The 13,227-nt window shown below is 74.6% G+C and overlaps 4 protein-coding genes across 4 annotated transcripts; 2 read left to right on the top strand and 2 right to left on the bottom strand.

Annotated features, from left to right (window-relative positions):
* Nucleotides 1–652: 652 nt before the first annotated feature.
* AURANDRAFT_27288 (hypothetical protein) lies at nucleotides 653–865 on the top strand (the record flags this gene model as incomplete). Its single annotated transcript, XM_009039475.1, has 1 exon — nucleotides 653–865. A coding segment is annotated over one exon (213 nt), but the record flags the coding sequence as incomplete, so codon positions are not given.
* A 3,237-nt stretch (nucleotides 866–4,102) lies between these two features.
* On the bottom strand, nucleotides 4,103–4,618 carry AURANDRAFT_64719 (hypothetical protein; the record flags this gene model as incomplete). Its single annotated transcript, XM_009039361.1, has 1 exon — nucleotides 4,103–4,618. One exon carries the CDS (start codon nucleotides 4,616–4,618, stop codon nucleotides 4,103–4,105), a length of 516 nt encoding a protein of 171 aa, XP_009037609.1.
* A 166-nt stretch (nucleotides 4,619–4,784) lies between these two features.
* On the bottom strand, nucleotides 4,785–9,980 carry AURANDRAFT_77922 (hypothetical protein; the record flags this gene model as incomplete). The annotated part of the gene is made up of 1 exon (XM_009039360.1): nucleotides 4,785–9,980. One exon carries the CDS (start codon nucleotides 9,978–9,980, stop codon nucleotides 4,875–4,877), a length of 5,106 nt encoding a protein of 1,701 aa, XP_009037608.1.
* A 2,244-nt stretch (nucleotides 9,981–12,224) lies between these two features.
* AURANDRAFT_27202 (hypothetical protein) lies at nucleotides 12,225–12,827 on the top strand (the record flags this gene model as incomplete). Its single annotated transcript, XM_009039476.1, has 1 exon — nucleotides 12,225–12,827. The coding sequence occupies one exon, from the start codon at nucleotides 12,225–12,227 to the stop codon at nucleotides 12,825–12,827; it is 603 nt and encodes a 200-aa protein (XP_009037724.1).
* Nucleotides 12,828–13,227: the final 400 nt, after the last annotated feature.

Genomic DNA, 13,227 nt, shown 5'->3' with positions numbered 1-13,227 from the left:
ATCGTACCGCTGGCGAGCTCGGTTCATCGCGGTGCCCCCCCCCCGGGCGTTTTGTCCTTGGACAGGATCTCCCCCTGGGTGACTTCAGGCGGGCACCGTGGCGAAGTGTGGCGAAGTCCGTGGCGCGCGCGCGCGGTCGACCCCCCGCCGCGGCGAGCTAAATAGTCGAAAGTGAGCGCGGACTCGAGGGGCCATCCCGACCCTCGTCGGCGCGCAGTAGCGGGGTTCCGACCACGGACTCATGGTCACAATGACGATGCGCGCGCGGGTCGACCGCCTCATCGGTGATGTCGGCATCGAGCTGACGGGCAACCTCCGGTCCGACGTCGAAGCGCTCGCCGCGTCTCTGAGCATCCCCTACGAGGGCGTCGGCCCCACCGTGTCGGCGCTGGAGAAGGAGACCTACGGCGACGAGACGCCCGCGCCGGCGGAGCCCGCAGGCGACGGCCTCGAGGCGCGCTCCGTCAAGGAGCTCAAGGCCCTGGCGCGGGCGCGCGGCGCGAGCCTCGTCGGCTGCGTCGAGAAGGCGGACATGGTCGCGGCGATCCGCGCAGCGCCCCCGGCGCCCGCGCCGCCCGCGCCGCCGATGCCAGCGGCGGAGACGCCCGCGCCCGCGCCCGCGTCGGGCGCGGTGCGCCGCCTGACCAAGCAGATGATCGCGCGCGTGCTCCAGGCCGCGAGCCACTACGAGATCCTCGGCGTCGACGCGAAGGCTTCGGCGAAGGACATCAAGGTCGCCTACCGCGACCTGGCCTGCCTCGTGCACCCGGACAAGTGCAGCGAGGAGGGCGCGGCGGAGGCCTTCAAGAAGGTCAACGAGGCGCACGAGACGCTCTCCGACGACGCGCGGCGCGCGGTCTACGACGCGGCGCAGGAGCCCGACGCGCCTGCGCCGCCGCCGCCGCCGCCCCCGCCGCCGCCGCCCCCGCCGCCCCCGCCGCCTGCATCGCAGCCGCAGAAACGCGCGCGGGACGAAGGCGACCTGATGGGGTCCAAGCGGCCGCGCGTCATGTCGATGCCGAACCGGTGCATTTGCGGTACTGCGAACCTCACGGGCACTACGCGGTCGTGCATCGCGACACGGCACCACTGTATCTGTGGGAGCATCCCGAACGGCTCGACAACATGCGGCGCGAGCACTCACAATTGCATCTGTGGGAAAGAACCGAACGGATGGAAGAGCTGTGTTGCAAGCGCGCACAATTGCATCTGTGGAGTGGACGTCTCTCGCACGGGATGGACGAAGTGTGCCGCGAGCACTCACAATTGCATCTGTGGGAAAGAACCGAACGGATGGAAGAGCTGTGTTGCAAGCGCGCACAATTGCATCTGTGGGAAAGAACCGAACGGATGGAAGAGCTGCTCCGCGAGCACTCACAATTGCATCTGTGGGACAGAACCGAACGGATGGAAGAGCTGCGCCGCGAGCGCGCACCATTGTATTTGTGGCGTGGACGTCTCCCGCACGGGGTGGACGAAGTGCGCCGCGACGCGGCACTACTGCATCTGCCATGTGGCGTCGAACGGCTGGACGTGTTGGTACCACGGCTGAGCCCCTCTCATAATGCCGGTTTGTATCCGAAGCTAAGCCTCCCGGGCCCCGCCCCCTCGTCCGCTGAGTCACCTCCGCCGCCCGTCTCACGCCGTCTGGAGAAACACACCACGACCCCCGGCCAACAGCCGCCGGCGCCGGTTCAGTGTCCACTGCGGCATGGATCAACGGTAGGTATCGAGCAACTGCGTGCTCGAGCGCCTCAAGGCATCCGTTCGCGCGCCGCGCGGACACCGCGGCGCTTCCATCGCATCGATCCTCGCGACCTGCCGCGTCGCCGGCGGCCTCGCCGCGCTCCCGCCGCCGCCGCGCCGCTTCCTCGCTTCCCGAAAGCGCGTCCGAAAGTATGCCGTCGGGCGGCGGGTTCCGCGAGACGCGGGAGACGCCGTTCATGATCAGCGCGTCGGGCCTCACGATCAGCACCGACGACCCGCTGCAGAAGGCGACGGAGGAGGCCGCGGCCGCGGAGGCGTCGACGACGCTCAAGCGCGCGCCGGCGATGCGGATCTGCCACCTCTGCGGGACGCCGCAGCTGCTCAAGAGCTTCAAGTGCCACGTGCAGCGCTGCGCCCAGGCCTGGCTCACGGACGAGGGCGCGAAGCCCAAGGCGAGCCGGCGGCCGCTGCCCGAGGGCCCGACGCCGCCCGAGGGCAAGCCGCTCCGCGGCAAGGTCCTCGAGGACTTCAACCGGGAGGCCATGCGCATCTGGAAGGAGCAGAGTTTGGAGACGTGCCCGAACTGCCGGCGGTCCTTCCACCTCAAGGCGCTCCAGGCCCACCTCAAGGGCTGCCACGGCGCCGCGGACGGCTTTCTGGGCGCGAGCTTCATGCGCGCGTCGCTGACCCAGTCCTTCTCGACGGCCAAGGACGCCTTCCGCACCTACCCCACGGTGGAGCAGAGCCTGCACCACTGCCCGAAGGTGCCCGTGTCGCGCCCCGCGCCCGTGCGCCTCGACGAGGGCCGCGTGGACGCGCGCCGGTCCGTGCCCGGCGCCGACGGCGCGCCCGCGCCGCTCACGTTCTACAAGACGCCGCGCGACAAGGCCGCCGCGGAGAAGAAGCGCGCCGCGAAGCTCCGCCGGGTCGCGCCCAAGTCGCCGAAGCGCGAGCCCCGGGTTCGCCGCCCGAAGAAACGAGGAGCGGCTCGGCTCGCTCGAGGCGAGCCACCACGCGGTCCGCGACTCGCTCGCGCGCATCGAGCGGCTGCTCCGCGCGGGCCCCGGCGCCGCGCCGCCGCCGCCGCCGCCGGCGTCGCCGAAGCGGTCCCGCCGCGGCGCGGCGCCGCCGCCGCCGCCGCCGGTCTTCGCGGACGACCGGCCGCCCGCGGGCGCGAGGAGCCGGGTGAAGCCGAGCCTCCGCCACGAGCACGCGCGCGCGTTCACGAGCACCATCGACCTCGCGTGGCCCGAGCCTCATGAGTAAAGCCGCTTTTTACGACCGCTCCCGCTCCCCCCGCTCCTTCTTGAGGGCCTCGACGCCGACCTGGAGGGACGCGACCATCTCCTGGAGGCGGCGGACCTCGTCCTCGCGCTGGACGTCGAGCTTGAGGAGGTCGTCGACGTTGACCTGGGCCTCGTCCGCGGGCAGGGGCGAGATGTTCTTCTTGGAGCCGCGCCGCGACCGCGGCTTGGGCCAGTCGCCCTCGACGGGCATCTGGGGCGACAGCGGCGCGTCGTCGGAATGGTCGCGGGGCCGGCCGCGCTCGAGCGTCCGCGCCTTGGCCAGATCGTCGCCGAAGCGGCGGCCGGAGCCGCCCCAGTCGCGCTTCCGGTACTTCTCGCTCCGGCTCAGGGGCGTGAGCGGCTCGACGGGCGCGTCGCCGTCGCCGGGCGCCAGCTCCGGCGACGCGCGGCCGAGCTTCTCCTTGGCCCAGCGGCCCTCGGACGGCGACTGCTCGAAGCGCACGACCGTCGCGGCCTGCGCGCGCTGCTCCACGGCCTCGAGCTGCGCGACGAGCGCCGCCTCGCGGCTCGCCGCCTCCTCGAGCTGCGCCCGCAGGTGCGCCTCCTCGAGCTGCGCCTGGAGCGCGGCCTCGCGCGACTCGGCCTCGGCGAGCTCCGCGAGGAGCGCCGCCTCGCGCTCCGCGGCCTCGTCGAGCGACCGCTGGAGCTCCGGGTCGTCGTCCCAGGGCTGCGGCGGCGCGTGGCCGTTGCGGCCGTTGCTCGGCGGAGGCGCCGGCGCCGGCGCGACGTACTCGTAGTGCTTCTCGTCGATGACGTGCTTGAGCTGCTGCGTGCCAGGGTCGACGCAGAACAGGCTCTGCGACGTGGCGGACGTCGGTGGCACCGGCACCGGCGCCGGGCTCCGCTTCCGTCCATTCTTCTTGTATTTTCTGTGCTGCGGGAAGGTGGCCATGATCGAGCCGGCCGCCGCCGTCTCCGACGAGGCTGCCACAGATCAATGATATAAAATCTTCACTTAACGCGCTTTGTTCGATTCGAGAAGTGCTCAGAACAGTCGCCAGACGTTGCGCGCCGGATTTTTTGAACGCGCTCCCGAGGGCGGACGGATAATAGTTACAGCGGGGACACAGGGTGGGGCTACGGGGCGCTCAGCCGCAGGAGCGGCTGCGGCGGAGCTTGCTCGGGCGGGCGTAGGCGTCGTCGGCGGACGCGTCGGCGCCGCGCGGCTCTTCTTCCGGGGCCGCCGCGTCCGCGGCCGCGAGGCCGCCGTGCGCGAGCGACTGCACGTCGAGCTCGATGGCTTGTCGCTCGAGCTCCTCCGAACGCCGTTCGAGCTCGTCGGCCCGGCGCTCCGCGGCGCGGATGGCCGCGGCGAGCTCGCTTCGCCGCGACGCGGATTCGAACAGCGCCTTCGTGAGGCTCTCCTCCTCGAGCTTCGCCTGGTCACGCTGCCGTTTTGTCCACTCGTCGTAGAGGGCGAGCACGGTCTCCGCGCACCCGGCGACGGGCGACCGGCGCATCGTGCGCCGCAGCCAGCCCCTCGAAAGCGACCGGCGCCGCGGCAGGCTGCCCCAGGCACTTCCGGAGTCCCGGGAGCTCGCGCGGCGCGTGCGGCGGCGGCGCTCGCGGTCTCGTCGCGTCTTGCGCTTGCGGTCGTCCGGCATCGGGCCGGCGGGGGGGGCGGTCGGTCAGATGGCAACTGGCGCGCGACGCGGACACGCGTTTGTCGATAGGACGATCGTCGCAGGAACACACTATCCATAGATACCTCAACGTTGAAGGCCGCGTGAAAATTGAAGAAGTCGACGGCCTGCGGACTAACTGCGGACTTGCGGGCCTGGAAGTGGGTCCCCACGGACATAAAAAACTAGACGCCGTGTTATCGGATATAATCATCCCGGCGGTGGCGGTCGGGCGGGCTCAACTTGAGAAGAGGAACTTGGACGCGTCGCGCATCATCGGCCAGGCGCTCTTCGCGCTCTGTGGCGAGGCCGGCGGCGGCGGATGGTGGACGTCGTCGACCGTGCGCGCCTTGGCCTTGAGCTTGGGCGTCGTCGGCGTCGCGGGTTCCGCGCCGCTCTTCGGGGTCGATGTCGAGGAAGGGAGCGACCGGGTCGATGCGGTTTCGATGGGGGGCGGGAGCGACGAGACGGGCGCCGAGTCGCGGGTGTCCGCGCTATACGAGTGGGCCTCGCTCGACGCCGCCTGGGGCGGCGGGGGCGCCGCGGCCCTGGCGCCCTTGGCCTTGCGCTCCTTGCGCGTCGGCGCCTTCCTGACCGCCTCCCAGCCGTCCTCGGGCGCGGGCGCGGGCGCGGGCGCCGCGGCGGGCTTCGGCGCCTTCTTCGGCGCCGGCTTGGCCGCCGGGGCCGCCGGCTGCGCGACGAGGCTCGCGAGGAGCGGCGCGTCGAAGTCGCCGCGCGGCGCCGCGCGCGCGCGCGCGGGGAGGAGCGGCGCGTCGAAGTCCGGGGCCTCGGCGACGGGCGTCGCGACGGGGCGCTCGACGGCGAAGAGGCTCGGCGACTTGAGCGCCGCCTCCTGCTCCCGCTTCTTCGCGCGCTTCTCCGCCTTGAGCTCCTTGGCCGACTTGCTCGTGTTCCAGCCGTCGGCGGCCGCGTCGGCCTCGGCCGCGCGCACGGGTGTCGGCTTCCACGACGCGCCGCCCTTGGCGGGCGCGTCGGGCGTCGCGGCCCTGGCCGGCGCGGGCTTCGCCGCCGGCGCGGGCTTCGCGGCCTTGGCCGCCTTCGCCGGGGTCGTTTTCGCCGCGGGCGCGGGCTTCGGCGCCGGCGCGGGCTTTGGCGCGGGCGCGGGCGCGGCCCTGGCCGGCGTCGGGGCCGGGGCGGGGGCGGCGCTCGCCGGGGCGCTCTCCTTCGACTCTTCGACGCCGGCGCTCGCCGGCTCCGCGGGCGGCGCGACGGGCGTCGACGCCTCGGCCGCGGCGGCCTTGGCGGCGGCCTTGTCCTTCTTCGTCACCTTCTTCTTCGACGACTTGGCGGCCTTGGCGGGCGCGGGCGCGGGCGTCGGCGCGGGCGCGGGCGGCGGCGCCGCCGCGGGCGTCGGCGGCGGCGCGGGGGGCGTCGCCTTCACCGGCGCGGGCTCCGGCTCCTTCGCCGCGGGCCGCGCGGGGCTCAGCATGAACATGAGGGGCGCGTCGAAGTCGAAGTTCTTCGGAATCGCCGTCGGCGGCGCCGGCGCCGCGGCCACCTTCGCCTCGACGGCCGCCTTCTTCGGCGCGTCCTCCCTGGGCGGGCTCGCCTTGACCTTTGGCGCGGCCGCGGCCTTGGCGACCTTTGGCGCGGGCGCGGCCTTGACGGCCTTTGGCGTGGGCGCGGCCTTGGGCGCCGCGGGCGCGGGCGAAGGCACCGCGGGCGCGGGCGCGGCCTTGACGGCGGGGGGCGCGGCCTTGACGGGCGCGGGCGCGGCCTTGGCGGCGGGGGGCGCGGCCTTGATGGGCGCGGGCGCGGCCTTGGGCGCCACGGGGGCGGGCGCGGGCGCGGCCTTGGGCGCCGCGGGCGCGGGCGCGGCCTTGGCGGGCGCGGCCTTGACCGCCGCCTTCTTCTGCGGCTTGGGCTTCGGCGCGGGCTCCGGCTCCGCCATGATCTTCAACGGCCTGCCCTTGCCCCAGGCGCTCGTCGTGACCGGCGAGGCGGGCTCCGCGGGCTCCGGCGCGGGAGCGGGAGCGGCCAGAGGCGCCTTGGGCTCCGACGCCTTGGGCTCCGGCGCCGCGGGCGCGGGCGCGAGCGCCTCGGGCGCCGCGACGGCGGGCGCCTCGGGCGCCTTGGGCGCCTTCTTTGCCTTCGTCTTCTTCTCGGACCTTGGCGCGTCGGCCTTCTTCTCTGGCGCGGGCGCCTCGGCCTCCTTCGCGGGCTTCTGCTTCGGCTTCGGCTTCGGCGCCTTGACGGCGGCGGGCGCGGGAGCCTCGACCTCCGCCTTTGGCTCCGGCGGCGCCTCGGCCTTCGCCTCCTCCGCGGCCACCGGCTGAGCCTCCGGCTGAGGCTCCGGCTCGGCCACGGGCGCCGGCTCCGGTGCCGCCTTGGCCTTGCCCTTGGCCTTCTTCGACTTGGGGGCCGTCGTCCAGCCGTCGTCCGCGGGCGTCTCCGCTTTCTTCTCCTTTGGCGCGGGCGGCTTCGCCTCCGCGGGTTTCGCCGCGGGCGGCTTCGCCTCCACCTTCGCCTCCGCGGGCTTTGCCTTGACCTCCTTGGGCTTCGGCGGCGCCTTGGGCGCGGGCTTGGCCTTGTCGGGCTTCGGCGCCTTGGCGGGCTCCTCGAGCGCCTTCGGCTTGCCCTGGGCCCACGCGCTCGCCTTGGGCGGCGGCGGCGCGTCGGCCTTCTTGGGTTTTCTGTCCGCCTTGGGCGGCGCCGCGTCGGCCTTCTTCGGCTTCTTCTCGGCCTTGGCGGCGGGCGCCGGCGCGTCGGCCTTGGGCGGCGGCGGCGGCGCCGCCGCCGCGGCGGCGGCCGCGAGCGCGAGCTTGGCCGCCTCGAGGGCCTTCTTCTGCTCCTCGAACTCGCGCTTCGCCTCCGCGAGGGCCGCCTTCTCCGCGAGCAGCGCGCGCTTCTCCTCCGAGAGCTTCGCGGCCTCGTCCTGCTCGAGGCGCGGCTTCGCGCTCCACGAGTTGCCCGCGCGCCGCGGCGCGGGCGCCTTGGGCGCCGGCGCGGGCGCCTTGGCCTCGCTCTTCTTCGGCTCGACCTTCTTGGGCTTCTCGGCGCCCTTGGCCTTGCGCGCCTCCTTCTTGGGCTTCGCCGCGGCCGCGGTCCAGCCGGCGCCGGAGGGCTCGTCGGCCCCGGGCGCCGGCGGCGCCTCGGGCACCTTCGGGGGCGCCTTCGGGGGCGCCTTCGGGGGCGCCTTCGAGGGCGCCTTCGAGGGCGCCTCCTCGGCCGGCGGCGGCGGCGCCTTCTCCGTGGGCGGCGCCTTCTCTGGCGCGGGCTTGGCCTCCTTGGGCGCGGGCTTGGCCTCCTTTGGCGCGGGCTTGGCCTTCTCGGGCTTCGGCGCGGGCGCGGGCGCGGGCTCGAGGCGCATGCCGCGGGGCCAGGCCGGCGCGGGCGCCGGCGGCGGCCGGGCGGCCTTGGCCGGGGCCTCGCGCCGGGGCTTCTCGGCGGGCTTGGGCTGCGGCGGCGGCGCCGCGGGCGCGGGCGGCGGCGCCGCGGGCTTCGGCGCGACCTTCTCGCCGGGGGCGGGGTACTCGCTGGCGTCGAGGACGACGGCGGGCGCGGGCTTGCTGCGCAGCACGAGCATGGGGCTCAACGGCTCCTCGGGCGGCGGCGCCTGGTCCACGGAGCCGCTCCGCGGCCGCGGGCTCGCGGGCTCCTCCTCCGCGACGAGCTTGGGCTTGTTGCCCTGGCCCCAGGCGTTCGTCGGCGGCGCGGCGAGGGACTTGCGCGCCGTCGGCGACGTCGGCGACGACGGCGGCGGCGACCGCGGCGGCGACCGCGGCGACGGCGCGCCGCGCGCGCCAAAGCCGAAGCCGCCCTTGGCGCCCTTGGCCTTGGCGCTCGGGGGCGACGCCTTGTCGTTGGCGTTGCGGGGCGACGGCGCGGCCTTCTTCGACCGCGACGCCTTGCCCCAGAGGTCCTGGGGGAGCTTGTCCTTCTTCTTCTTCGCGCCGACGACTTCGAAGCCCTCGGCCGCGTCTTTCGCGGCCGCCTCGCGCGCGGCGTCCTCCTCGTTCTCGTCGCTGTCGCTGTCGCCCCAGAGCATGCGCGACGGCGTCGACGGCGACAGCGGCGACGCGAGCGTCGACGCCGGCGAGTGGGAGAAGGAGCTCGTCGGCGCGGCCGGCGCGTCGTCGCCGACGTCGATGCGCAGCGTCGGCGACGGCGACGCCTTCGGCGCCGGCTTCGCGGGCGTCGCGATGGGGCGCTCGACGGCGAAGAGGCTCGGCGACTTGAGCTCCTCCTCGGCCGGCGGCGGCGGCGGCGCGGCGGGCGACTTGAGCTCCTCGGCCGGCGGCGGCGGCGGCGCGGCGGGCTCGGGCTTCTTCGCGGGCGCGGGCGCGGGCTCCGCCTCGACGGCCTTCTCCGCCGCCTTCTTCGGAACCGCCTGCTCCTCGACGGCCTTCTCCGCCTTGGGCTTGGGCTTCGCGGGCTCCGCGAGCTTGATCGGCCCCGCGTCGGGGGGCTCGGCCGCGGGCGACGCGTCGTCGCCGTCCTTGTCGAGGCTCTTGGTGTTGAAGGCGTCGCCGGCGACCCAGGACTTGCGGCGCGCCTTGGACGGCGGCGGCGTCGCGTCCTCGGCCGTGTGCGTCGTCCGCGCGTCCGCGAGCTCGTCGCCCGCGCTCGACGTGTTGCCCCACTTGAGCGCCTGGAACTTCTTCGCGTTGGCCAGGGGCGTCAGGGGCACCTTGTCGCTCTCAGCGACGCGCTTCGGCGCCAGCGCGCCGAGGTCGATGGTCGGGCCCGGGGGCGCGGCCGGCGCGGGCTTTGCGGCGGCGGCGGCGGCGGCGTCGCGCGCGTCGCGCGCGCGGGCCGCGCGCGCCTGGGCGTCGCGCTCCGCGCGCTCGAGCTTGTGGCGCAGGGCCGCCTCGCGCGCCGTCGCCTCCTCGAGCTTGGCCCGCAGCGCGGCCTCGCGCGCCGTCGCCTCCTCGAGCGTCGACCGCAGGGCCGCCTGGCGCGCCGCGGCCGCGGGGTCGGGCCCCGGCGGCGGCGCGGGCGTCGTCGCCGCGGGCGCCGAGCTCGTCGGCAGGATCAGGTTCCAGCTCGGCGAGTGGCTCGGGTCGGACCGGCGCCGCGGCGGCGCGGCCTTGTAGGGCCGCGGCGCGTAGCGCTTCGTGTGCTTGCCGCCCCCGTCGTCGAGGCGCACGGGCGCCGCGGGGACCGTCGGCTCCGACTCGTCGACGGTGCCCGGCTTCTCGAGCTTCCGCGCGTCGATGAGCAGCCGCGTGCCGTCGGGGAGCGTCACGACCTCGAAGAGGCCGCTCGAGCTCGACCGCGGCGTCGGCGCCGGCGTGACCTGCGCGGCGCGGGGTGGGCCGCGGCCGGCGGGGGGACGGGGGGCAGGGCGCACCTCGGCCGTCGGCGTCGCGACGACGCTCATGTCGTCCGTGGGGGTCGGGCCCACCAGAATTGCGCTCGTTGCACCAGGCTGCCCTGGGTCTCTCTCCTTGGTTCCGCGGGTCCCGCGCGTCGGGCGCGGCGCGGGCTCACGCCCGGGCGGGCATGGGCGCGCGGTATCCGCCCTTCTGACACGGGCTCGGGGCTGCCCCGCCCTGATCCAGCCACACCTGGTGCCAGCCGAGCAAGTAAAAGGCACGATCCCCCTGAAGCGACGGATGCGAGGCCGACGCTGCAACCTTTCACCCGCAACGGCTCGTCCAACGGATCGTTTTTAGTAGAAGCCGAGGCCCAGGCTCGAGAGGAGGGACGGCGCCTCGGCGGGCGCGGACCGCGGCGCCGCCTCGGCCTCGGGGTCGACGGCGCCGTCGTAGAGGTCCATCGTCGCGCAGCGGCCGCGCGGCGTCGGCGTCGCGGGCGCGTCGACGGCCGCGTCGACGCTGTCCGCGTAGGCGTCGCTGCTCTCCGTGCGCGCCGTCCGCGGGAAGGACGTCATCGAGCCCGCCGGCGCCGGCGGCCGCTGGGCCGCCTGGCGCCGCGCGAGCTCCGCGAGCAGCTCCTCGTCCGACATGGCGCTGAGGTCCGGCGGCGGCGCGGGCGGCGCGGGCGGCGCGGCGACGGGCACGCGCGGCAGCGTCGCGACGTCCGGCGCCGGGGCGTCCGGCGCCTCCTGGGGCGGGATGGCGAGGAGCGTCGCCGTCGCCGACAGCGTCAGCTCCGGCGCCGTCGGCGCGGGCGCGAGCGCGGGCGGGTTCGGCAGCGCGGGCGCCGCGAAGAGCGTCTCCGTCGCCGACTGCGTGAGCGCGGGCGCCGGCGCCGCGGGCACCTCGAAGAGCATCTCCGTCGCGGACTGCGTGAGCACCGGCGCGGCCTCGGCGTCGCGGGCGGGCCGCGCGGACGCGCGCCGCTTCTCGAGGTCGCCCCGGACGTTGCGCAGGAACGTGTCGATGCCGCCCGGCGACTCGGGCCGCGGCGCCAGGCTCTGGGCGCGCGGCGCCGGGTCCTCGACGCTCTCGGAGCGGCCGACGCGCGCGGGCGACGTGTGGGACTCGGCCAGCTCCGGCGGCGGCTTCTCGTCGCTCGCCTTCCGCGGCCGCAGCGACAGGGACCGGCGGCTCGACTTGCGCGACTTCTTCGTCGGCGCGGCCTTGCGGGACGCCCGGAGCTGCTCGAGGCGCGCGTTGATGGCGTCGAGGCTCCGCTCGACGCTCTCGTCCTTCTCCTCGAGGCGTGTTTCCGGCGGCGCCTCGGCCGCCGCCGCGGGCCGCTTGCGGATCTCGGCGCTCGGCGACGGCAATTTGGGGTCGTGGGCCAGGGCCCCGGACGCCAGCAGCGGCTCGCGCGCCTCGGCGAAGCGCGCGAAGGCCGCGAGCGCGACGAGCGTCGCGTCGAGGTCGGACGCGTCGTCCGCCGCGCCGCCCCCCTCGCGCGCGGCGCAGGCGGCCCGCACGCGCTTGCTGAGCTCGGCGCACCAGGCGTCGAGCGCGAGCGCGCGCTTCGTCACCTCCTCGTCCGGGAGCTTGATGCCGAACGCCTGGCGCCGGAGCCGCTGCGGGAACGGGACCTCGGCCGCGTCCGGCGCGAGCGCGCCGTGGCGCCGCACGCGCTCCTCGAAGGCGCTCCACTTGGCGAAGCGCAGCTTCGACACGGTCCACTTGAAGTCCTGGACCCGGCAGCGGAGACAGTACGTCGGGTGGCCGTCGACGTCCTCGTCGCGGTCGCAGGACGTCCGCAGGAGGGACGCCGCGGCGTAGGCCCACTCCTCGAGCTCGCCGCCGCTCTCGCTCGCCTCCTCGCTGAAGAGGGACACGGACACGGCGTCGTCCTCCGCCATACCGAGGAAGAGGCGGACCTTGTGCTCGTGCTTCGCGTCCTTTCGGCGCCGCCTCCACGCGCGCCGGCGCCGAACGAAGACAAAGGCCGGCTGCGAGGGGCAGCCTTCGAGCCCCAAAAGGCCGCCGAGGCGATGTTGCCTTCCTAGCCTAGATGCCCTAGCACGGGTTGCGCACGGCGACGACTGGTCTATGGCAGCGTCCATGAAACGTGCGAGAGGGGGGGCGAGACGCGCGCCGCTGCCCATAAAACCGCGCGGAGAGACCCCCGGCCCTCCACGACGCCGACGGCCGCCGCTTTCCGCGGCGCCGGGGGCCCGCCGCGCGCCGAGAAACCACGCCTCGCCCAACAACACGCGATCCGCGCCGCTCACCGCCGCCCGCCCCCCGCAGAGATGGCGCGCAATTTGCTCCGCGTGGCGCGGCGGTTTAGCGCGGCGCCCGAGCCGACGGCGCCCGTGAAGTTGTTCGGGATCCACGCGCGCTACGCGTCGGCCGCGTACGTGTCGGCGGCCAAGGAGGGCGCGACGGCCAAGGTCGAGACGGAGCTCCTCGCCTTCGCCGACGCCATCGAGAAGTCGGCGAGCCTCAAGGACTTTGTCAAGAACCCGACGATCGCCCGCGACGAGAAGGTCGCGGCGGTGGCGAAGCTCTTCGAGGGCTCGAAGACGAGCCACTTCACGACGAACACGCTCACGGCCCTCGCCGCGAACGCGCGCCTCTCCGAGGTCGACAAGGTCATCGACGCCTACTCGACGCTCATGAAGGCCGAGCGCAAGGAGGTCGACGCGGTCATCACGTCCGCGACGGAGCTCACGGCCGCGCAGACGAAGAAGATCTCCAAGGCCCTCGAGCCCCACCTCGGCGCCGGCGAGACCGTCAAGCTGACGACGGAGGTCGACCCGGCGCTCCTCGGCGGCCTCACGGTCCAGATCGGCGACAAGTACCTCGACCTCTCCGCCGCGACGAAGATCGCCGCGATCTCCCGCTCGCTCTAGGGCGGGCCCGCCGCAGCGCGCCGACCGCACCCCAAGTAGAGTCCGCCGTGTAAGGCGCGCCGATTTCGTCTTGTCTGTGCTCGTGGGCATTTTTCGTCGAGTGGTGCTTCAACATGCGTGTTTAACCCTGGTTTACCTTGTGGCAAAGCGATGCCTCGGCACTTTTTGCGGCTAGCCCAATCGGCCTAGGAGCAACGCGGCGCGGTCGCTGACGCTGCGAGGAGTCACTGAGCAGCGTGTGAGTGGCGGCGCAGCAAAATCGCAGCTCCCATTCCGCATTGCTGCGGCAAAGCAATCGCTGCGTTGTGAATGGCCATCGCCACGCGCCAGCGCCGCCGGCGCATCAGCCGCTCGAAGCGACGGCTCAAAGGCCAGCGCGCCGGCCTCCGAAATCACATGG

The sequence above is a fragment of the Aureococcus anophagefferens genome (genome assembly GCF_000186865.1).
Source record: "Aureococcus anophagefferens unplaced genomic scaffold AURANscaffold_11, whole genome shotgun sequence".
Taxonomy (NCBI): domain Eukaryota; class Pelagophyceae; order Pelagomonadales; family Pelagomonadaceae; genus Aureococcus; species Aureococcus anophagefferens.
Note: the sequence above shows the minus strand (reverse complement) of the source record. Positions and strands in the feature narration are given on the sequence as shown.